The following is a 24,400-nucleotide window of genomic DNA, read 5'->3' on the forward strand; positions in this document are numbered from 1 at the left end:
GAAAATCCTCACCGTTATGGCCAGAGCTGCCATTTCTCCATTGTTTCCCCCTTCTTCACTTTCCAACATGAAACACACATGAGCTTCTCACATGCAATTCAACACAAATTCCATGAAATTTCTCTTCTCTCTCAAATACAATCTGTCAGAAAGAACAATGGGCAAAATGTTCCTATACACAAATGACATTGCAATAAACTGTCTTCAAAGTCTATAGAGAAAAAGTTTATTTCACCCAAGCTCGCTTTAGGAAAGAAGGAAAAAACCCACATTTACTATTTCACCCTTACCCCTTTCTCTGTCAGATACATCATCAGTATTTTTACACCAGTGTTTTTCAGCTTCAAGATCAAATTAGCAACATGAACTCTCTGTCAAACAAAAGGAACAAACCCCACAGGAATCAATGGGCACTCTCATATCACACTAGTGGGCAATTAGCAAAGAGAAACAGAAGGAAGACCATGATCACACTTTCACTATTTAAACAAAGCTGATCTGTAAAATAGATTTATAAATGAATGTAGTTAAAAGTATCAATAGGAATTTGTGTGCCATTTGGTCTTTCATTCACTAAGCACATTGATCTTTGCAAACATGATTCTGACTAATGAGCTGTGTTAAGTGGCTCTTGGTTTCTTATTTTGTTGCTTTGTGAAAGATTGGGACTCACAGAAGCTGATTTAAGAAACAAAAGCTTCAATGCTTCTGCACTCAGATATCAGCTTCTCAACCTAATCTCCAGAACAATTCTCAATTTATTTATTTACTTAAAGGCTACAAATCCTATTTAAGAGCTTGCCTGAAGTAGGCTGTGTCATCTCAAATGGAAGAAGTACCATGGATGCAGAGTTGCCAGATAGGGGAGTTCACTATAAAGTACTCTTTCAAAATACTCTGAAAAGTACCAATAATGGCTGCACCACTTCCAAGCATTCACATACTGATTCAAACAGTGCATCATTTACTTGTTCTAAGAAACAAACAGCATGTCAAGATGCACAAACAATTGCTTCAGCTTTGCTTGGAGCTTTCACTGAAAACATTTGTGGTTTAATTTTACTGATTTAATTCGGTCCATCCAGGTATTGAAAAATAACTAAAATTATTCTATCTAATTCACCCTTCAAAGGAGCTCACAAAATACCGTTTTCTTCCAAAAATAGGGGCATGTACCAATTTCAGGATTGAGTATCAACAATGGTTTTTACATCAAACCATGTAATTCACTGCAGAATAGGCACCTTTTCTCCAAAAGTTTTCTGGATACTTTGTATATTTGGCTCAACAAAATTTATATTTTAAAAAAGTCTTTTGCTGCTAGGCAGAACAGAGGCATTATTTAAAAGTAAGGCGAATCCAGAAGACACACAGAGAAGCAGCTCCATCAGTGGACAAACCAGTGTATGTTTTGATATCAAATCTTCTGAATTCTGAGACTTGTTGTGGGTTTTCAGCAGTTTGATGGAAAATAAACACCTTTCATAGGCTAACAAGGCAACCTGGTCACACAATGCATATTGACTTGCCTGAGAAAGTTACACTTTTCTTCACTTCAGTGTCAGCTGTGCTTCAACCTCAATTGTCATAATGTGACTTTACTTTTGTACCAGAGAAAGTGGAAGAACTTCAGCTTATATTTTTGGTAGCACTCCTCTTCAAAAATCACTCAGCACACATTGATTGTACTCAACAAAAATCAAGGGGAAGCTTTGTAAATGCCTGGAAATGTTCCATTCTGAATTTCTAAAGCCGCTTGTTTTGGGTATGATGAACAAATTGTCTTACAACAGTCTACACTGTACATATGGTTGGCAGGGAGGACTTGTAATCTTCTCAGCTGAAGACAGTAGCTTCATCCTTTTAGCTCCAATAAAAATACTAGAACTCCAATTATTCCTTGATAGGAAATGCCCAATTTCAAGCCACATCTGTTTAAAATTTCTCTTTCCTAATCCATTTAAGAACTGTTATCACAACACTACAAAAAGTGATGGAAAAAGTAATTCAGTGTTTCGCAATGAAAAAGTCCCTACAAAATCTATGATATGAAAGAGAAACTGCTAAACACAAGGAGATAAATGCCACTCAGTACAAAGTGGGGAACACAGCTGAACACATAGTACCTCACACACACCAACTCCTCATTACTAACAATCATAAAAGTGCCAGAACCAAGATTTGCCACCGTAGTTTTCTTTTAGAGGTCGAAAATTAAGTTAGGTTGTGAGTGATGTATGTTTTTTCACACAGTTTGCCTTGCTGAGAATGAATATGTATTAGATGCATTTATTTTGTCACCATCTCAAAAACCACAGACTGGACAAGTGAAATCCCTGTGGAGCTGCAGCTGTCCAGCCCCAGCAGCGCTCACTTCTCTGCGGCTCTCTGGGCATTTATTATCCTCTGTCGCTTCTCCCGGTTCCTGCGCCTGTTTTCTTCATACTGGAAGACAGAGAAGGAAATTAATAGATCAGCTGTTATCATTAAACACATATGTCAAATTTAAAACTGTAGAAGCATTTTTTACCCAGGAACAGAAACAATACATTTGGCTGATGTGTTAGAAATACAGCTCTTGTTAATATCTAGATATAGGTTCATTTTTTTGTGAAATTAACATTTGTACTTTGAAATTAACATTTATTCTATTAAAATACAGGTTTATAAGTTTGAGGTTATTAAGCTGAAGAGCATTAGAACATTCTAATAATGAATATTCAGTTAATCTTAAGGAGGAACTTAATTATACAGTGATCTAACGTACACAGCTACACTTCACACATGAACTAGGAAAAAAAAGTTGCACTGGCGCTATTCTAGAGCACAGGTCAGGCTCTTTTCCTTTTGCAAGATACTGATTAATGTGTATCTGCCTTCTGAAAAATTAATTTGTCATCACAGGCTTGGTCTATTTTTGATCTTGGTCATTAACTACAAGCACAGATAAAGCAGGATACCAAGATGAAAGGAACAAAGACAAATTTGGACTGAATGAGGGTAAGGCATATGGGGATTTTTAATGGTTTAAACAAGAACCACAACAGAGGCAGGAGTCCAGTGTAAAATGCAATGGAGAAAGCCTTCACAGGTAAGACACATGTGTAAGATCATCAGGCCTTCAAGTACCCCCCTGCACTAGCAGAATCTTGAAGAGCCTTTCTTTCATGGCAAACAAAAAGGAAACATTTTCATGGCTCAAATAAATGAAAAATTAAAAATCAATGCATCATTTGATATGTATTTCATGAGAAGAAAATTATTTTTGTCCTTAGGTTAGAGCATATATTTGTTCAGTATTTTAATAATTGGTATCAAGAATAAAACCCAAGTAAGCCACAAATGTTCAATTCTTTATATAATGTAATAAACTACTAAAGAAATTTATTTTGAAAAGGATTTGCAGTTTTTCATCCATTATACTGATTGGTCTATAACTGAAATAATGACCCAAAACATTACTTAACATTTACAGAATGCTTAACTTTTTCCCTTGCCAATATTTAATTTTTCAATAACCCATCCATGTTTTTATGTAGAATGAGAACAATGGATCTTTAAAAACTACATCTTTACCTATTCAATATTGGTGAACAACCTTTCAGGGGCTTCCTAGTAATGGCATATCAATATAAGCACATTTTAAGAAGGCAGATAAATATAATCATCAAGAACTCCTTTAATGTAAAGGCTTCAGTGGAAGAAAAAATAAGAATAATGAGATTATGTGGAAAGAAACTTTTTAGTATGGTGAAATGTATGTAAAAATTAGAAAGTACAGTTAAAAGGTGCATGAAACGTTCATTTAGATGTTCTGTCATGTAGGTACAACTACCATAAATATAAAGAGCACTCTACTGAAAATGTTCCTATTAAAACAGTTAATCCACCTAAACTCTGTCTTCATTCCTTCATATCTGCAGATATTTTTATTTAGGGCTTAGCTCAGCAACTCATTAAGTAGTTTCAGTCAGTGTAACTCACTTCAGCTTTAAGTGTTATTTATGCAGAAGTGACCATTACTGCTTTATATTAAATTCTGCGCAAATATCACTACTAAAAAAAATTAAGGAAAAAATCAGAAGCAATCTGTGAAGTGTCAGTTCCTATCTGCAGTATTTGTTTCATTAAAATGTGTTTGCCTATTTTTGTATATCAAAAATACACCATGCCATTTGTTAATGCCAGATTTTATTTGACAAATTTATTTTTAAAAGTTTGGATTTGGTCTCAAGTGCCCACAGCAGAACATGCTTACATCATTGATTCATACTACTTGGTAAAAAACAACTCTAGTTCTCTCCCATTTTTTATTAAGCATTTAACTCACAATATTTATAATTTATTGCTTACCTCTTTCTTTAAGCACTTCCTCATCTCACGGTCAATATCATTGCAGTGGCCAAAAAACTTCAAAACATTGTGCTGATGAGTTAAGGAGAAAAAAAATTACAATTCAAAGGTTTCTTCCTCTGAAGCTCTATATTTATTTAAATTCATTTGCATTTTTCAACATATCCTGGTCTTTTCCTCTCCCTTTCTTGTGAAAAGTGCTGTTTGGTAACTTTTTTCCCAAGCAGGCAGAAGTTCAAGCTACTCCTGAAGTTCACTTGAGCCACCCCTGCCTGGCTGAGAGTTGAAGGCACTCACCTTGCATAACCAAAGGAGGACACCTAAGCTGAAACTATTGTTTAAATGCAGAACATACATTTTATTGATCTGGAAGTCAGTCTCACAACTCTCACTCACACTAGTTTAAATAACATACAAACAATATTTAATTACAATAATTAATAACATACAAAGAATGTTGTTAGTTTAAATAACATACAAACAAGAACTATTCTGAACTCCAGGTTGTGATACAGAGGCAATGTCCTCCCTGCATTAGTTTTCAATATTTCTTTGTGACCTAGAGAGGCAAAGGACTCACTGCTCCATTATCCCAGCTGCATGAAGAATGTGCTGTTGGTCCAGAAGATGCAGGCACCAGACTCAATTGACTGGAACATCAGAACCAGTATAAAAAAATCTCTCTGAATCTTGAGGTTAATAAATAAGATGCATTTACCATCTTTAGGGCACAGCTCAATTGTGGGCCTTAAGCACATTTAAGTGTTCCTTATTTTCTAAAGAACTGCAGGCCTTGTCCTCATGAAGGCTCGAGCAATTCCATTTTCCTGGGCATTAAAGCACTCTCAGAATGCATGGCTGTACAAGGACTGCCTTTTCAGGGCCATGCTTGTGCCATGTTACAGAATCTCAGGGCACAACCTGGCAGCAGAGCATCCAAGTGATTTAGAAGACCTGAAGGAGGGGGCTTTTAGTAGATATTTGTAGCTACACAATGAAAGGAGACAACTCAGCCAATCTTAACAAACAACTCATGAATTTAAACAAAAAAACCCAAGAAGAACAAAATAGATACAAATGAAGTCCCTTCCACATTTCAGAGGAAATCCTGTGTGCATTTCCACAGCTGACCAGCAGCTGGATGGATTCATACAAGTCACCCATGAACACCATTAAGGATTCAAACTATGAACAAGATCTCACCCAATAGAACACAAGTGAAGTAGGAGTGGGTTAATAAAGTTTATGACAAACACTTTACTACAGCAGTGCTATAATTAGCTTGTTTATACCTCTGTGATTTATAAAGGGCATCAGATGACTGAAGCAGTTGCATGGAACAAGTTGTCACTTTACTGCACACCAATCTTGCTTTTACAACATTTTCATTCCAGGTAATACAGATTAAATTTTGTATTCTACTTGCATACCTGCATGTTCAATTTCAAGGTGAACACTCACATTTCAAGCTAACTCCACTCTGACTAGTGCATACAGTGGGTTTAATCTATGTTTATTCAGCCAGATTCCTAAAATGTCAACTTCTTGACTGAGATTATAAGGGAAACAAAGAATCAGTTTCTCAAAAATAGCTATTACACCTATTACAGTGATACAAATGCAAGACAATACACATTTCTTTGAGCTGCTACCTATAAAAATTCGTCTATTTATAGCACATGCTTGGCACCAGAGGGGAGTTATTAAAAAAAGAAGTGACATCAAATAGGAATCCCATTAACCTCTCTTTGCTTGATACAAAACTTGATATACAGGGCAGGTTCTGGATTAGGGATAAAGTAAATCAAATTGACTGTTCTGAAAATGGACACCCAATTAAAAAATAATGCTTTTCATCTCTCAGGAATGGCAATTTAAATTGCAGATTAAGGGTCTTAGGACATTTTGGCATTTTAAGAAAACAGCAAGTAGTCACCAGTAACTCCTTACTATCACTGACTTCAGATTTCAGTGAGTTCAATTTAGAAAGAATATTTCAGTACATTCCCATTGAATTTCAAATGAAAAAGTATTGCTCCCTTTCCACTGAGTGTGAAAAAGTCATCCTCACCCTTTCTGTTCTGAAACTGCCAGCACAAACATCCTCTCCCAGCTGAGCACAAGACTGACAAAAGTAATTCCTCTTCATGCAAAGATCAACTTCAAACAAAGGCAAGAGAATATAATTCTGTGCATGACTCTTATTGCTGCTCCCAGTGCCTTCATAAGGCAGATTGACAACAGATTCCTTTGAATCACTTGCTGCCAAGGAGTTCAAGTGCACCCTTTAGCTCCAGTTTCAAGGCAGTCTAATAAGCTACATCACACAAGTCCATGATACTTCTATCTTCACATTCATTTAAAATAAAACCCCAAAACACAAACAAAAAGCCAGCCAACCATTCACTACTTGCAAGCAGTAAATCAATACTGCTGCATTCCTCGTCAAAGCACAGAAAGCCCCCCTAGGTATGCAGGACAAATCTGAATGTATTTCCTTTCCTAATTGGATTTGTTTTCACAATTATGAAAAAGTAATTACAACAGTTTCACTTTATATTGCTTACATGCTGCCTGTTCTCCTAACTGAGGGTCATCTGGCAATCCTTTTGATACCACAGTAGTTAATGTACATGCAGGCTTCTCACTAAATTCTAGCTACAGAACATTTACCTACATTATAACATTAAAGTTGTTGCAAAAAAAAATCAACTAAAAAATGAAAGGAAAAAAGTTTCTACAGTCTCTCAAACTACCTAAAGCATTTTTTAGGCAAATTAAAATTTCTGAACTCAGAAGAAAAGCGTAATTCCTACATTCAATTCAACTTTTAGTCTTAAAGCTTGGGGATGTTTTGTGCAGGAGCAGTGGAATGGGAAGTGCCACCTATGAGATGGTATCAACAGACTGCAGTGTGCTGATCTTTCAAGATACTGCACTCCAAGTGCCAACAAAACAAATTACATGTTGCTGAAGAAAACCAGAACAATATACTCCCTGCAAATGAATTTTAGTATTAAAACTCTGCTCTCTTCACTGCTGTAATTTAAAAATCATAACAAAGTGTGGTGCTGAAAATGTTTTTTAATATGTTACTTTAGCTATATTAAAATCTTGCAAAAGTGTTGTTACCCATCTTTCAGATAAAATGTCTTCTCTCACATTTTGTGAATTATCAGCCTTGCTTCTCATCCTGCAATGGCTTTTGAAAAGAAAAATTTACAATTCTCTTCAAAACAATAAAGCTAACCCTTGTATGGTCTTAGAATCCAACTGCATTAGAAAAAAGTATCAACGTCACAACTAACCATGGAGGTGAAAATATTGTAGATTGCATGTACTGGTGTAAATCAAGAGCTTTCACACTCATAGTGAATATTTAAACATATTTCTATCTCAGTAAAAACAACGAAATTTAACTTTTTTATGCACTAATACCGTGAGATTATCTCTGCAGAACATCTATTTAGAATGTACTGGGAAAATGATTAACAACATTGCAAGGATGCTGCAGAAAGCTTTCAATGCAGAGGCCAAATCTTCTACATCTGGGAGATGTGGACAAAGCAAATTTATAAAAAGGCTTTTAAACAAGTGAGATGAGGACTCCATAATCTTGAAGCAATAAAGAGCCTGGAGAAGCCTGAAGACAACGCAGCATTTCACATCCTTGAGTGGGTGCCTAATAAGAAGATGGAAGTCAAGGAGAAATTCCCAATTAGCTCTCCAAGCACTGAACATCAGGCATGTGGCTGTTGGGATCCCCAACATCAACACATCTGCTTCTAACCACACTGAAGCATCTGCCCCAGGGACAGCTGGAAGATGGAAATGTTGTGAGCATACAAAAAGAGGGCATTTGAAGCTGATTTTATTATCAGTTTTTTAAGGGGTTCACAGTACTAAGAGATACAGAAGTTATTCCAGTTCTTAAAACAGGTCCCTAAGTGTTTAGCTGTAGCACAGAAAACTTTAAGGTATGTTGTATTTCCTAAATAAATCACTGGCATGATTTTACATCCAGTCATGAGAGAGTGAAAACACACCAGCTGTATTTCATGGCTGTTCTGCCTAGAGGAGGGTTTTCTCTCCATGATCATATAATATCACCACTAATTTATCTGACACTCATTTCCCCAACCCACCCACTCTTTTCTCTGCTCAACACTTCTTACCTCCTTGTGACACTTCTTGAGCAGACTGATAATTAGGTTACACTCTTCAGTGTGCAGATGAGGAGACAGGTCTGGATGCATCTTTAGTTAGGGATGATTTTAGTAGCACAGGGACAGGAATCTGAGAAAATTTCCACCTGCCAACATTAAAATAGTGTCACTAGCAAGTCTGATTTAACACCTAAGATATTATCACTGTGTTATTTTATCAATATTTGAGATCAAAATGCAGTTAATCATATAATTTATATTAAATGGTTACAGTCATTAAACCCAGCACATGTCTGATCTTCTACACAACCCAAATGTTAACAGTCAGCTAGAAGTTTATAATCTTGGCTATCACAAACACAAAACTAAGATTTTAATTTTCAGGGACTCTCTAGCAGCATTAATCTTTCTTGAACTCCAGATTATCTTTTCACCTTCCTACTTCAATTTTCTGTTTTCTTACTTTAAAAAGTTAAGTGTATGTGATTTTCTTTCTACCTTTTACAAAGATTACAACAGGAAGCACAAAGCACTCTGAGAACTGGCATCTTTTTTTAGCTATCTACACACTTTTAAAAAATCCTAATCCAGACACTGGTGATGCTTTAAAAACCAATACTTAATCACTTCATCAACACAGTACTGATGTTGTTTTTTAATCACTAAGAATTGAAATGTCCCTTCTTGCAACTCCATGTTGTTGCCTCTTGCTTTTTCACCGTGCTCCTTTAAAAGCAATGGGATTGCTCTCCTCCATGAATCCCCCACTCCATCACACAGTGGAAGGAAGCATTTAGGTTTCCCTCATGTTTACTCCCTGAAACATTAAAGGGGGACACCCTTTCCTGCAGGGTTCTGTGGGGAGGGAGCAAGTTCTTTAGTTGAAATGGATTGAAAGCATCATATGACAGTGGCTGAAGGAAGACGACATCTTTGTTCAGGAAGATCATCACGAAGGGGAGGAGAAAAGTCCAGTTCATACCAGGACAAATGGGCTCATCTTGGTAAAATTTTATTTTTATGGCCCATACTGCCACTGACTTGGAGAGATGTTTGTTTGTTTGCTAAGTATTTTGTCACTTCCCCTTCTCCCAAAGGGATCACCTGTCCAGCTGCAATACACCAGACAAACATCACTACCACTTGCAGTAAGCAGCCATCACTGTCTTAACACTCCTGCTAGACAGATTGGACAAATACAAGTAGCCAATGGTCAGATTTTGCTATTGCAAAATCCCAAAATTCAGCTGCAGGGCTGACAGTTCTAATCTCCACTGCTATTCCTAGAATGCTCAAGGAATATGTTCAGCTTAAAATATATATATATGTACACTCATATATTCAGTACTTCCCATTATGTGTTCAGCTTAACAAGAGTTAGATCCCACAAGCAAACTGAATTTTAAAAATCCAAACATTTAAAAGCCACTTGAGAACCATGAGAGTATGTTCCACATAGTGTTGTAGTGATTTCTTCCAAAAACCTTCCCCATGCTATCTGGAAGTCTAACATTACACTACACTTACTCTTAGCACAGAAGTTGTTGGAAACTGTACAAGTTGCTTAAGCATTCTTTCCAACAAATTAACAAATGAACCTTTAGAAATAGGACAGCAGGAGCACGACTGTAACAGTGAAGTGATTTAGAACCCTTCTGTGTTATTGCCACCAGCTTTTAATAGCATGCGACACACAGTCACTATGTTTTAAATTTATCAGTAGAGGTTTTTGGATAGCTCTGGAGTGAGCATTCCCCTGAGAGGGTGACCAGCTCAATGGCTGTGTGTTACTTTAACATGTGGGAACCCAGATGATTATTAAAGCTCTTCATCATTCAGCTCTGCCTGTGCCTCCTAAAACTGTCATCTGAGCTGGCAGTGTCAGGAGAAAGCCAAAGCAGTGTCCTAATGAAACTGGGAATGCACATCAACACAGGCCAGCAAGTCAAATGGAGCATTTCAAGGGAAGAGTCATTATTTCTAAACCAAGAACAGTAATCACTGCCATTGTTGGCAAAAGTATCCTCAGACAGTGGATGAAAACCACCAGTGCCACCACCAGAGGTGCTGGTGGACTATTTTAGTGAAAAGCCTTCTTAGAACTCCAAGGGATTTTCCAATGGCCCCTCTCGTGGAACAGATGCCACAAAACAAAGGTCTAAACCAGTTCACAGACCAGTACTCCTGAAATTTTCAAATAACATCCCATATTAGAATGTTTCAAGTTCTAGCACTCAGTTCTTGCAGGATGTGCTGGACTAAGTAACAAAACATCTTTCTGAGCTTCCCTGGAGGCTTTAAGCACTTCTGAAGTTAGGTCAGAGCACTGTTCCCAGTGCTCAGTATTAAACTGGTGTTCAGAAATGTCAGATTAGACAGTGGTCTATAAATGAGCAGGGAAGGCTGAAATCCTTTTGCTGGAGGGGAATGACTCTGACAAACAAAAGATTTTCAAGAGAAACAACAATTTGTGTGAAGAAAGAACATTGGTTTCCTTAGTTTCTTTTTAGTAACATTCTAGTGAAAAATAAGAATTGCAAGGTGCCATCTTAGCAGAATCTAACTCCAAATTGACAGAATTTTATAAAGGTAACTCAAAGGGAATTGATACATAAAAGAATATTGGGAAAACAAAACAGAACAAAAAAATCACAGGAAAAAATCGTGAATAAGCAATATAAATTGCTCTGAGGAAACTACTAACAGAAATGTGGGGTAAAGAATGCCAAGGTAAACACACAATTTCTGTAGAAGAAATACTGGAAGTGAAGTAAAAGAACAATATTTAGAAAACACAGGAATTGCTTTAGAACTGCAAAATGCTAAGCAAATCTTAATATCTGAAGTGACTATTTGGAAAGAAGTAAAGAAATTATCTCTTTACATAATGGCACTGATATAGTTCACTGTTTTGCACAGAAATGTTCTGCCCTTTAATATGTTTGATAAGAGATTCAGTGCAATTTTTTACTTCTTGATAAAAATTACATTACATAGGTATCTCAATAATTTGGTTGAAATACCTTAAAAATAAACATTTCTATAAACTATTAGTCTCTGAACATAGAAGACATGGATGAAGATAATTAATCTTTCAACTTCCTAAACCAGTTTCTAGATCTTTATTATTCTCCTGGGAAAAAAATAATTAAGAAATTGTTTCATTCCAGTATCATATCCTGCCTGGTTTCTCCTTAAGTACAGAAAATATAGGATATTCTACCTGTATTGTTTCCATCATAAACCAGATTTTTTCAAAAGCCTAAAAGCTGAAAATTCTCTGATAATGATACTGAACTTCCAATACTAGAATTTCTGTTTAGAAAAATAATGAGATCATTCCTTGTAAGCAATCTTGGGAGACTGAGCATCTCAAATTTTCTAAAAGCAATCAACAATAAATTATCGAGATGTCATACTCATCCCTAATCTGAAAATTGATCTATACATGTGTTCAATACATTAAATATTTCCTATTAATTGCAAAAGGAACCTACATGTACTACAGAATTCAAATAAAACTGCAGACACCCAGGAAGGAGGCAGAAACCAAAGGCTGACCCAAAAAAGGAGGAAAAAACACTGTGGGCATTTCATGTTTGACACCAAAATTTAGGATAAAATGCTCATTTCTCTCCACATGCCAATTTCTCCTCCTGACTTCCTCACACTTCCTGTGTGGAGAAATAAAGGGTTCAGTACATTCCCACTTCTTCCCAAAATCAACTATGAGGTCAGCATGTCAGGAATCCAGGGAAGTTCCTTTCTTTTCTCAGAAACTCCCATAAATATGAACTGACCAGTTCCCTGATGCAGCAGGAAAACTGAATTAGGTTCCTTTAGTTTTGCTGCTCAGCCCAGTGCTGAATCTTTCCATGCTTGAGGGGCAACAGTGAAGGGAAGGTTTAGATCTAGGCAATTGTTTCAATAAGATGCTTTTTGTATATTTAATTAAAACATGTTAGAAGACTATTTTTTAAACCGACTTTTACTATTTTTCCATTTGAAAAGAACACAAATCACATTTTTTTCAACTTTCTAAGATCATCGGTAAAAAAAAACCCAAACCACATAAATTCTCACACTCTTCAGAAAAACGACCTCTTAAACCAAAATGCAAATCCTTGTTCAGCAACCCTGATGATGAAAAATGACGCCTGAGCACCTACGTTGCTAATGATGCTCTTGACCAGGAACGCAGAACACAAACATTTGCAGCCAGCGCTCCAACAACAACCACAGGGCGGCAGCAGCAGCGTGCAAAGCACAGCAGGGACGGGAACAAACCCTCCACTCCACTCTCCACGTTTAACATTTCTTTCTGCAGTTAATCTCATGTCTAACTTGATTAATACAAACCATTTGGAGTTTCGCGTTCTCGGTTACGCAGTATTATTCTGTTTGGCAAAAAAATATTTACAATCTCAACGATTTTTTGTTTACTCAAATCATGTTTTCTCTAAGATTTTTAGCATATAAAATTCAGCTCCACAACTAACAGGCTGGTGTTTACCTCAGGGTATCATTCGTGACACTTCAGCAGAAATCTTGCATTCCTACACAGAGAATTTTGACAAAAGCTCTGAATACTCAGAGATTGGTGAAATGAGAAATCACAGTTGACACACACCATTTCAAAACCCAAGGGAACTCAAAACTCAGCACTTTGTTTCTACCTTTCAGTAATACCATTAACATCCTCCAGACCAGGATATTCAAGTGTCACTCTATGCTGCTGTCCTTTAGATTATGATTAGGCACATTGAGAATGACCCCAAACTTTCCAGCATCTTCAAGAAATTTAAAAATCCACTTAAATAAACCAAGCTTAGCTAAATCTTACAGAAGTTACTCATGACCTCTTGAATTTCAGTCTCTAAAACCATGCACTGGTTTTTCAACATTACTTATTAAAATGAGGGAAAATAATTTACAAACATATCTATGAAGACTAGAAAGGAAACAGAAAAGGGGCCAGTTATGTCTACTTTGAGATCTTTTTAATTATGTAGAATGCATTTACTTTCCCTGAACCTAAAAAATAATATTTTTTTAATGCTGATAAATAAGATTCATATTGATTTTATTTTTATGTGACTGTTTTCTGCCCACAATTCAACCTCCCTCACAGCAGCAGAATGAACTCACCTACTTTTAGTACCTGATGAAACTACACCATACCTGATTTCATACTTAGCAAAATAAATTAAGAAGGTGTTAATCCTAAGGAACAGAGCAGGTGGAACACCAACTTGAATACTAATTTCTACAATTTTATTTAAGGTTGAATAGGTGATTGAGTAAAGCACAAGAAGTTATTTTCACTTCCTGGCAATTATTTAAGGTCGTATTCATACAAGAAACATCAGCAGAGTTTTGGCACAAATTATTGCAGAATATGCAGTTAAGAATGACAAGATCCAGACAGCATAAAACAAAGCACTGTCCAGTGGAAGGTGTCCCTGCCTGTGGCAGGGGGTTGTAACAAGATCATCTTTGAGGTCCCTTCCAACCCAACTCACTCTACAATTACATAAGGACAAGGTGCTGTCACCAAATTCCTGTTTTGCCAGCTGCTCTCGTATCTCAGCTGCATCCACCAGACCAAGCTTCATTCCATCTCATCTCCATTTTATTAATTTCCCAAAGAAGAATTCTATGAATCTGTCAAAATCTTGCAGCTTACTGTAAAACAGCTTTTCCCCTTCAGAGAGAAAGGGAGCAAGAGGATCCATTTCCATGTCGGAAATGACAGGCTCTGACCCGTCTAGCAAACCGATCCCGTGACCAAAGGCAGGCAGCACTCGCAGAAAGTAAACAGTGCTCGGCTTCTGCCATGGGCTGTGAGGGGCTGGCAGCTGCTGTAACCACCTTAATGCAGGGGGTCCCACGGAAGCAGCTCCGCAGCTCCTCACTGCTCCCGGGAGGCCTCAAGGAAGCGACGGGACACACAGACACACACAGACAGACAGACAGAGGAGAAGCAGTTTACGGCAGCCACAGCGGAGAGACCCCAGATCGCCCTCAGAGCTGCCCTTCCAAAGCCCTCCGAGAGCTCTGGAGGACGTTACGCGGTGAGCGGAGGGTCCCGGAAGGCGGACCCGAACTCGGCTCGGCACGGCACCCCCCCAAAGCCAGGCGGTTGGAACAGAATACGGCAGGAGGGGGGGGGGGGGTTTCCCTTTACACCCTCTTTTCCCTGGATTTTTCCCTTTCCCGCTGGCCCTGCCCAAGGCCGCCCCTCACTCACCCCAGTGCGGGGCGGACGCAGAGAATCGGCCGGCCCCGGCCGGAAGCCGCCTCCGAGCGCAGAGCGCGCCGGCGCCGCAGCGGGGCGGGGCTGCGGGCGGGGAGCCCTGTGATTGGATGGACGGGGCACGGCGCGGGGTCTGATTGGTCGGTTCGAAAGGTGGGCGCGGGAGCGGCGTGAGGCGGCCGGGCCGAGGCAGATCCGGTCCGCTCGGTTCGTTACGGGTTCTGCGCGCCCGTGGCCGCTGTCCGAGGGCCCCGGACACTCATCGGACCGGACAGACAGCAGCAGCAACAGCAGCCCTCTGCTCGCACCAGGCCTCGGTCGGTAAGGGACACTTCTAAGCGCGTGACGAGACTTGGTTTGTTCAGCTTGAAGAGCGGGAGACTGAGGGGGGAACTCGCGGCAATGTACCGACTTTCTCCTGAGGGGAGGAGAGGGGCAGGCAGTGATCTCTGACCACCAGTGACAGGAATGACATGAAGCTGTCTTAGAGGTTTAGACTGGATATCAGGAAAAGGTTTTTCATCCAGTGGGGAGGTGGCACTGGCACAGGCTCCCCAGGGCAGTGGTCACAGCGCCAAACTTGACAGCTCAAGAAGTGTTTGGACGAACCGCTTAGGCTCCTGGTGGAATTCCTGGGGTGTCCTGCACAGGGCTGGGAGTTAGACTTCGATCCTTCTGCATACTTTCCAACTCAGGATATTCTATAGTTCAGTGTCTGTGTAAGTTATTGTATGTATTTTAACTTGCCACTGCCTAAGTCTGTAGTATGACGCCCTTAGGACTGCCATCAATGTCAGCCAGTTGTGCCAAGGTGCAGCTCTCTACAACTTTGAAGGCCGCAAGTTCCCTGAGCCTGCCTGTGGCTTGGTCTTACTTTCTTTAACCTTTCAGCTTTCCAGGTGGTTCCATCATGGATGAAACTGTGGCTGAATACATCCGAAGAACTGTGCTAAAAATCCCAAGGGATGAAATCAAGATGATGCTGCAGAAATGGGGCTTTCTCTCTGAGGCACAGCTGCAGACTCTGAATTTCCACCAGATAAAGGACAACATTTCTCAAGAAGTTGTTCAACTCTGTGAGGTAAAGCTAAATGCTCTCCTTCAAAAAATGTCATTGACATATAGGATGCATGAGAAGCATCATGAACAGAAACTGAAACATTAATCTTTTGCCACAACACAGCCTCAAATGGAACTTTGTAGTTTGGAACATGTAAAGGTGAGCTTGTAACACCATTGGTTTTGTCTGATCTATAGGAGTGTAGAACAGCCCTATACTAAGTATGCAAATACATGGTTTTAGCTCTAAGTTACATATGGTAGATAAAATGTTAAACCTTTAAAAAGCGGGTGTTTTTCTAAATTGTAAAATAAAGGCATTGATTGAGATTTAGACTCATCACAAAGTCCTGATTTAAAGCTATTTAGTATGAGTAATGGTAGCACTAGTTTATATCTTTTAGACTTTTAATTTTTTTTAACTTTCCTTGGCCAGAATTACTTCCATGCAGCATGCTGTAAGCAAAAAAATTATATGATCTAACTCTGATTTTAGTGTACCAGGAGTCTTTATATGTACCAGAAGTCTTTAATATCATTACCCAGATAAATGCAGTTATTACTGCTACATCTTGAATTCTATAGCTTTTGGTATGATTCCCTTGAATTTCATACTCAAAAATTGCTTACTTGGAGTGTAGATCAAACAAGAGGAAAAATACTCTTAAGTTATTCTCATAAAATGGCAAATGCAATATTTTAAAATAGCAGTTTTTTCTGAAATACTTGTATCTGTGACAAATTGTGTCATGCAGTTTCTTAAAAATCCTTTCATGCTGTAGAGCATAAATAATCAATAGCCAGTAGGTTAAAACTCCTGACACTTTTAGTAGGTTAAAACTCCTGACAGTTTTCCTACCAGTCACTGTTGCATTGTCATAAATATCCATTAATTTTCTTTCTAATTGCTTGTTCATCACACTGTAAGGATTACATTCCTCTTGCTGCCTCTGGAGAGGAACATTTCAACCTTGCTGAAATAGCTTTCATTATTGATTTCTCACAATTTGGGACCAGGTGTGGTGCCTTTGAAGGGAGTGTGTGTGCTGTGGGCTTCAGTGTAATGTCCTTTAAACTACCAATACTGAGATTGTTTTTCACTTGATAAACAGTGTCATCTGGCTTTCTGGACCTGTAGTTCATCATGCACTCTTGTTCTTTCTAGGAAAATTCTGCAGACATAAAGCAAGCAGCAGTTCTAGACATAATTTGTAAGTAAAAAGTGAATTAAAATTACATTTGTTTTTTCTAAGTTGGTAATACCCTTAATTAAATAGAGATGACCCTTGTGGGGTGCAGATGCATTTGAGGTAAGCACATCACATCACATTTTAGATGAATCTTATTGGATGTGGCCTCTTTTACAAAAAGCTCAAGATCAACAAAAGTCTATAACTCCAACTCCAATATCAATTCACAACTTGTTTAGACAACAGTTTAAATCTCAAGGTTTTTTTCTAACAGTCTACATGTCTTACCTTGAGCAGTTTAGGTAAAATCTCCCTTAAACATTGAACCCCAGGGATGCCCTTTATTAACCACTCAACAAATTAGAAAAGAACTTTACATCTCTTTAATTAACAAAAATCTATTTTTGCTTTTATGATTGCTATGAGTGGTAGTTTAAGAATGTTAATACATTATATTGCATTATCAGAAGTCATATTTTTAAAGTAACCTGTCTATAAAAGTATTGTAAAATTCTTTGTTCCTTTAATTCCTGTTTGATAATACATTATGTTATTGAGCAATTCCTATTTTTCCTAGACAACCACATCTACCAAAACAAAAGAATGTGGAGTGTTTACCAGATGAAAAAATCAGGTAAAATGTCTTTCCTTGCTGTAATCCCACAATTCTCAGCAACTTAGTGCTGTGCTGCCTCATATCCTACATTTTAACCACTGTCCTACATTTTCATGTAGCTTCATTTGGATATTTTCTGTAGAGAGATTTTTAATATTTTACTGCAGCCTAGTATGTATTTTTCAATGGAGATTACATTTAATGTTTTTAGAATACTTTCCATTAACTTCTCAAGCAATTATTATACATTAGAAATTACTATTTAAATATTAATCTTTTCTCTGCATAACAATAATATGAGTCAGAATTAAAATACAGCTTTTTGTTTAAGGTTATGCAACTTTATTTTTTCCTGCTTAATTTTGTTTCAGCAAAACTAAAAACATCTCTAAACTACTTGCAAACACAAATCTTATTTCTGGTTGGGTTTTTTTGTCTCATGTAACAGGAGAAGAATTGGAATATTTTGATATAACAGATTTCAAAAAAAAGTTTAAAAGAAGACTTCGGTCAGCCTTGAAAAATGTAAGAATAAATCCATTCTAAATTTGCTTCATGGCTCTGGGGTCAATATGTTGTTTTTATAACTGTTCCTCACAGTTTGAGTCAAGAATTAAATGGAATTATTCATTTAGGAATGATAGGAACTGCATGTGAAATAGGAAAAATGTATTGCATATCTGATTTAGCGACTTAACAATTGTGCTGGAAGGAAAGAAAATGCAGGTTTGTGTTAAAATGTGACTAGCTTCAAGAAAGGCAGCATGTTGGTGGTTTTTATCAAATCTTTGCCCAGTTTGCAGGAGCCTTTAGTTGCTTCAGCTCACCAGCTTCATTTGGCAAGGGAATAGAAAATGCCTCTGGCTGATCACCTTTGTCACTCCATGACACCCAGTGGGCTCCCACTCACAACAGGAGAGGCAACAAATCCAAATCACACTCACAGCCAATCAGCTGCAGTTCACATCACTCTTAGAGTAAAGTTTTGCAATATTTGGGGGGTTTTGTTGTTCAGGTTTTTTTTTTAAGTCAACCTACTTGAGTCAAGGTAAAAAGAAGTAAACAAGGAGCAAATCAACAAGAATAGAAAAGGGAATATTTAGACTTTTGACTGTGTATTCTTGAGCAGTGTTAAATCTTAAATTCAGGTCTAAAATGACAAGTTGATCAAAAGTTTAGTTTCTCCAAAAATTGATATATTGGAATTATTGCCACTAGCCCTCCTTCTAAACAGACATCTTTGTGTTGTTTTCCCAAAAGAGAGATCAGTGCTTTTGTAACAAGCAATTTTCTATTTTCAACCTTCAGAAAAAAATGTATATTGACAGGAAGAAAAACAATATTAGAATTTGAAAGGTAATTCTTCTTTTTATCCCATTTGTGAGGTTGTTTTTCTGTGGAAATTTTATTTAAATACAATCCTTATGCCATTTAGTGTTTTTCTTATTCAAGCAGTGGTACTAAATTATACTTGGCTCTTGTGAACAGAGGTGTTAAGAGATAAGAAGATGTTTATGGATACCCAAATGTGTTGGTAAATCAAAACTTTCCTATTTCTGTCAGGTCACCATCACCTTTAAGGAGTATGAGGACAATGCAATCTGGATCCGAGTTGCCTGGGGAACACCACACAAGAAACCAAACCAGTACAAGCCCAGCTATGTTGTGTACCATTCACAGACTCCCTATGTCTTCATTTCTTCCTCAGTGCTGAAGAGCACCTTGCCTCTGCTGTGTCAGGTACAGATTAAAACTGCTCAGGCTGGCTTCCCCTCAGTCATGTAGAGATATAATTGGGTTAGCTTTTAAGAGGATTGGTAAAGACACCTCACTTAACAGAATTTGCTAAACTCCTTTTTTTTTTTTTTCTCCTTAGCTCATGATAAAAATGAGGCAAAACCCAAATCTTTGGATTGGTGCATTGTGAATAAATTCAGTTTGTTGGGATTCTTACTGCTCCTGAATTTAATTTCTTAACTAACTCTTGGGCAGTATTCCATTAAATTGTCTCAGAAGTGGAAGAATATTAGATCAACACTGTTAACTTCAAGAACTAAGCATATGAGCTCATCAGGGAATCATTTCTGTGTACTTGTGATGATCAGCTTTGGTAGTATTTTTTCCTCTATTTAGAAATTTCCTCAAATTTCTGTAGTAGTAATTCAAAGATCTTATGATTCTGTTTGTTTATTTTTCAACTGATAAGACTATGGGACTTAGCTTGTTAGTACTGTGAATGCTTTTAAATATTAACCTCAGCTGTGTAACAATCTCTGCAATGTTTTTTCAGATATGAAAATCCTTATTAAAGGGCAGTTGCTTACCTTGGAACAAAAACATCACAATGTCTAGAGATGCTATATGTTTTTTAGATATTATAAACACAGTGATGATGAAGTCTGATGTTAAAACAATTTTAATTTTTATTTAAAGGCCCTGATTGTTGCTTCCAATTACCATGACATCCGTGACATGGAGCTTCGAAGTCATTCTTTAAACTCCCTTAAAGATATTGTGTTTAAAAGATATAGCCAGGTGAGCCACTTCACAAGTAAATCCTAAGATAAGTCTTGCTTTTTGTTTCAGGCCTAGTTCTCACCCCTTAGCAAGGGGGAAAATTCACCTTTTCCAAGAGACCATCAAGTTAAAATAATATTGAACTACTGAGGTGGACAGCCTTTCATGAAGGTAACATTGCAGTGGGGATGTAATCATTTGGTATCCCATATACTCTTTATTATTGTAATTCCTGATGGCTAAACTCAGATTAAAAATCACATGAACAATTCAGTCCTAAGCTTTTTTAGCATCCTTTCATTAGGCTTCCTAGAGCCATGAATTGAAGGCTGTTGGAATGGGTGCTTAGTCTGCTCATCCATGCAAAACTTGTAAATAGGGAAATGTTCACAAATATCCTAAGACAGGCTTTTTGTTTCAAAATGAGGTTGGCTTCCAGACTTCTAGTAATGGTCAAAATTTGGAAGATCATGCTTCCAGAATGAGAAATAAAAGGAAATATATTAAAGTTCTTTTCAGCTAGAGGTTCTAAAATAATAATAATAATAATAATAATAATAATAATAATAATAATAATAATAATAATAATAATAATAATAATAATAATAATAATAATAATTTTTCCTCTCTCTCTCTCTATTTAGAACTTCCAAACTTGCCCTCCAAAACCTCTGCAAGGAGGGAATGTAGAACCAGAAAATGGTATGTATAATTGAAATGTAAAGGCAGTTTAAATGTCATTCCTGCTAGCTTGTGAGATTGATAAAAGGAAATGTCCATTATGTTATCCATCCCTGGTGCCTTTATACTGGCTGGCACTGGGAGAGGTCAGTATTTCCCATGAGTGGTACTGGACATGGAAACCAAATCCACTCAATGCCCAGTATCTCACATTAGCTTGTGTTTTTCTCTTGGTAAGAACTGAAAATATAAATGATAGAGACAGCTACCTTATCCAAAAAAAGAGTGCAATGAATTCATTAAAACTATTATTTACAAATTTTCATTGGAATAATCTGATCAGAAAAACAGGATTGCAGCAGCTGACAACATTGTCTTTGTTTTCTTTTCCCTACTCTCTTCCCCTGCAGCAGATATAAGGATAGTTGAAGAAAACAGAAGTGAGAAAGAAAGAATCCACAGACTGAACCAGGAAGTTTTTGGTAGTGGTCCCCAGCCAAAACTCGAATTTGCACAATACAGGGTAGGAAAAGCAACCAATTTTATTTGGGGTTTTCTAATTTTAATGTAGCAGTAGTTAGATTAAATTTCAAACTTAAGAAATACTATGGAGTTTTTTAAACTTTAGGGAGGACATTTTAAAATAAATCAGTTAAAAGTCTCTGTAAGAAACAGGTTGAAATTTGATCAGAGTTTTAGATCGTGTTTCAGTCTTTCAGCCCTGTGAACTCAGCATTTTGCCCTGTTTTTGTAACAAAAGTAGACTTAGACCAGCAATGTGTTGGAGCATGAGAAATAAGGGTTAAGTACATACAAAACTTATGCTATGAATGACACCATAATTGACTCCTCAATGATGCACAGGTTTTATTGCATGAACAGATAAACTGAAAATTCTAAGAAATACTTAATGTTTTACAGTATTGCTGAACAAGCTGCCTCTTGCTTTCAGAAAACTCTGCCACATGGTGGCACCCTCAGATTTTACTACAACATTCCTCCAGCTGGAATCATGTTATCATTACAAATTAGAAACAGCCTTATTAAATGTTCAAATGTAATATGTAATAACATATAAATATATTTATTGCTTGTACTCACTGGTTAAATTTTGTGTTAACAGCTTGAGACGATGTTTAAAAGTGATCCTAAAATGGATGTTTTGGATAAAAAAGAGCCATTCAGATGTTTGGTCAAGTTTTCTAGTCCACATCTTTTAGAATCACTGAAATTCTTGGCACCAGCAGGTAAGTGTTCCAACTCTGTAAAATGGATGGAAATTCCAGAGTTTTAAATATTTTTGTCATTTTCCATTCTGCTTGTATCTCATATAAAGGAGCAACTTCAGAATTGGTTTAGAAAGAGAAACGTAGAATAAAAATGTTACCACTTTAAAAACTTATCTCTAAACAATTTATTCTTAAAATTACTGGTTTGTGTATGGATACTCAAGCTGTGGTTTTAGTTTTAGTGGTTTTGTTTTGTGTTTGAGTTTTATTAACAGTTATTAAAGGTAAGTAGTGGTTGAGTACAGCTGCAATTATCTGTGTCTCTCTCTCTCCCCAGGTATGGCTGATGCACCACTCTCACCACTCCTTACATGCATACCACATAAAGCTAGGAATTATTTTAAAATTAGAGAAAAAAAAGGTTTATATCCAGAAAGTTTTGTAAGCCCTTAATTTAAAATTGATTAATAGAGAAATATGCAACTCATTTATCACTGGAATTAATCTAAATCATCATAAGGTTTTAAAAAATAACTTATTCTTTCTTAATACCCTAAAGTTTTTTCCATATTATGGCTCTGCTTGAATTATTTTTCCACAGCTGTCTTTAACAGAAGTTAGCCTTAACTAATAAAAGCTAGTTGCAAAGTTTAAACAGAGATGATAGTTATTTTAAATTTACATGTGATGACTGCTCTTAACTGTATTTTAATAGTATTTGTGAAGTTAATAAAGACACAATAATAGCTGTAGATGGCTACAATATTCCAGGTGGCCTTTCATATTTTGGACAGAGCACCTGCCCTGTTTGTGACATGGAAACAGTCCCTTTCAAATGGCTGGGGCTCCCTGCCTGCAGCTCAGGCATGTTTTTATCTAAGTAGAAAAATTGTCTTCTAAGACTATTTCAGGGCATGGGGGAGAATGGACTTTGGGAATGAAGCTTCCATCCAGCTTTAGGAGGGATTCATTAATTCAGCTTCCAAAGTCTTTCTCACCAAGGGCAACAGCCACTAAGAAAATCTGCCTGTTGCTATTAATGTCTTAGAAAATTTTGTCTCAGAAGAATACAATGGAAGAGGCAATATTTTCTTTTGAGGAAGTTAAATCTTTTAGAATATCTCAGTGGTTGATCCTTCTCAAATCCTTGCCCACTGCCACTGGATTTTTGCTTGGGAACAAAGTTTATGGAATTGAGATGGCAACAGTCACTAATGCAAACAGCTTTGCAATGAAATTCTTTAGACCTGCTAAACATTGGCAATTATAGAGATAGTTCCTGCTTTGTTTTTTGAGATTGATTTGATCTGGAGATTCATTTAAAATGTACAAGTTTTTACTTTTAATTCTGTTATCTGAATTGTTTTGTGTGTACTTGGGGAATGTAGAATTCCCATATACTTTCAATATCTCAGTGTACAGAAGCAGCCATATTTCCAGAGGTTGTATGGGCATGTTTTTTGTTTTAGACTGTAAATAAATGTGTAAATTAAGTCATCTCATGAAGGTTTGTTTGGCCTGACTTGAAAACATTACTTATATACAGATTTTTGGTTTGGTTTTCAGCATCTCTATAACTCACACATGAAAATAGGTTTAGGACTATCTGCTAGTGGTATGGATTTTGGGAATTCCACCTGTGTGATTTAAATGTTGATTTGACAAAGTACTTAACATAATGTTAGGATTGTGGAAGAATTCCAAGTTTGGTGTGATAGACATTAAGAGCTGGCTCTTAACATATTCCACCATACCTCCAGGATTCAGATCCATTAAGATTCCAGCATATATTTCACTCTGTGCCACTTGTTCTTCATAATGCTCTCCAAAATAACCTAAATGCCTGAGAGGGTAGTGATTTACCATACAGGTAAAGTTCCCAAATGCTCTAGAACACTGTGAGTACCTGGCCTCCTCCCTCTTGTTTCTGGGAAAGGCAGCCTCCATCCCCTTTTCAGTATCTCTGATTTTCAAAGATGTTTTATCTCTAATTTCCTGTAAGCAGGGATATTCCAGGAACTACACAGCATTTCCAGGCAAGGAGGTGTGTATTTATTAATTTGTCAGGAAACATTTGCAGCTCTGGGGTTCCTTCTTGCTGAGCAGGCGTCCTCATGGAGGAGGTGAGGAGAAAGGGGGAACATGGAGACCAATCTTGTCTTCCCCATTCCAGTTGGTCTCTTCCAGCAGTTTGGAAGTTTGGGGTCGGACTAGATGATGTTTAAAGGTCCCTTTCAACCCAAACTATTCTGTGCTAACCCCAAGCAGCAGAATGCCTGCAGCTGAGGGCACAGGGGCTGCAGGAGGAACACACATCCTGGGGCTACACCTAT

The 24,400-nt window shown here is 37.3% G+C and overlaps 2 protein-coding genes across 4 annotated transcripts; one reads left to right on the forward strand and one right to left on the reverse strand.

Annotated features, from left to right (window-relative positions):
• Window positions 1-203: 203 nt before the first annotated feature.
• CMC2 (C-X9-C motif containing 2) lies at window positions 204-14,875 on the reverse strand. The gene is made up of 4 exons (XM_054640599.2): window positions 14,770-14,875; window positions 8,529-8,665; window positions 4,354-4,425; window positions 204-2,445 (listed from the first exon to the last, which is right to left on the reverse strand). Exons 2-4 carry the CDS (start codon window positions 8,607-8,609, stop codon window positions 2,371-2,373), a joined length of 228 nt encoding a protein of 75 aa, XP_054496574.1. The 5' UTR covers window positions 8,610-8,665; window positions 14,770-14,875; the 3' UTR covers window positions 204-2,370.
• On the forward strand, window positions 14,308-23,573 carry CENPN (centromere protein N). Of its 3 annotated transcripts, none has more exons than XM_077184892.1 (11): window positions 14,308-14,593; window positions 15,667-15,856; window positions 17,000-17,045; window positions 17,602-17,658; window positions 18,089-18,165; window positions 19,204-19,380; window positions 20,074-20,175; window positions 20,802-20,859; window positions 21,249-21,361; window positions 21,962-22,085; window positions 22,405-23,573. In XM_077184892.1, the coding sequence occupies exons 2-11, from the start codon at window positions 15,686-15,688 to the stop codon at window positions 22,518-22,520; spliced, it is 1,041 nt and encodes a 346-aa protein (XP_077041007.1). In that variant the 5' UTR covers window positions 14,308-14,593; window positions 15,667-15,685; the 3' UTR covers window positions 22,521-23,573. The 3 variants fall into 3 exon arrangements, with proteins under 3 accessions (XP_077041007.1, XP_077041003.1, XP_077041006.1); XM_077184888.1 differs by lacking the exon at window positions 14,308-14,593 and adding an exon at window positions 14,951-15,096; XM_077184891.1 differs by lacking the exon at window positions 14,308-14,593 and adding an exon at window positions 14,951-15,092.
• The last annotated feature ends 827 nt before the right edge of the window (window positions 23,574-24,400 follow it).

Source organism: Agelaius phoeniceus, chromosome 12, assembly GCF_051311805.1.
Source record: "Agelaius phoeniceus isolate bAgePho1 chromosome 12, bAgePho1.hap1, whole genome shotgun sequence".
Classification (NCBI taxonomy): Eukaryota; Metazoa; Chordata; class Aves; order Passeriformes; family Icteridae; genus Agelaius; species Agelaius phoeniceus.

Bases quoted from the DNA above. Each gene is read 5' to 3' on its own strand.
- CENPN (XM_077184892.1), top strand. From the start codon at position 15,686: ATGGATGAAACTGTGGCTGAATACATCCGAAGAACTGTGCTAAAAATC. The intron at 18,166-19,203 runs GTAAGAATAAAT...TATTTCTGTCAG, and splicing joins TTCGGTCAGCCTTGAAAAAT to GTCACCATCACCTTTAAGGA. The intron at 19,381-20,073 runs GTACAGATTAAA...TTTTATTTAAAG, and splicing joins CCTTGCCTCTGCTGTGTCAG to GCCCTGATTGTTGCTTCCAA.
- CMC2 (XM_054640599.2), bottom strand. From the start codon at position 8,609: ATGCATCCAGACCTGTCTCCTCATCTGCACACTGAAGAGTGTAACCTA. The intron at 4,426-8,528 runs GTAAGAAGTGTT...TTAACTCATCAG, and splicing joins TCAAGAAGTGTCACAAGGAG to CACAATGTTTTGAAGTTTTT. The intron at 2,446-4,353 runs GTAAGCAATAAA...TCTGTCTTCCAG, and splicing joins GGAAGTGCTTAAAGAAAGAG to TATGAAGAAAACAGGCGCAG.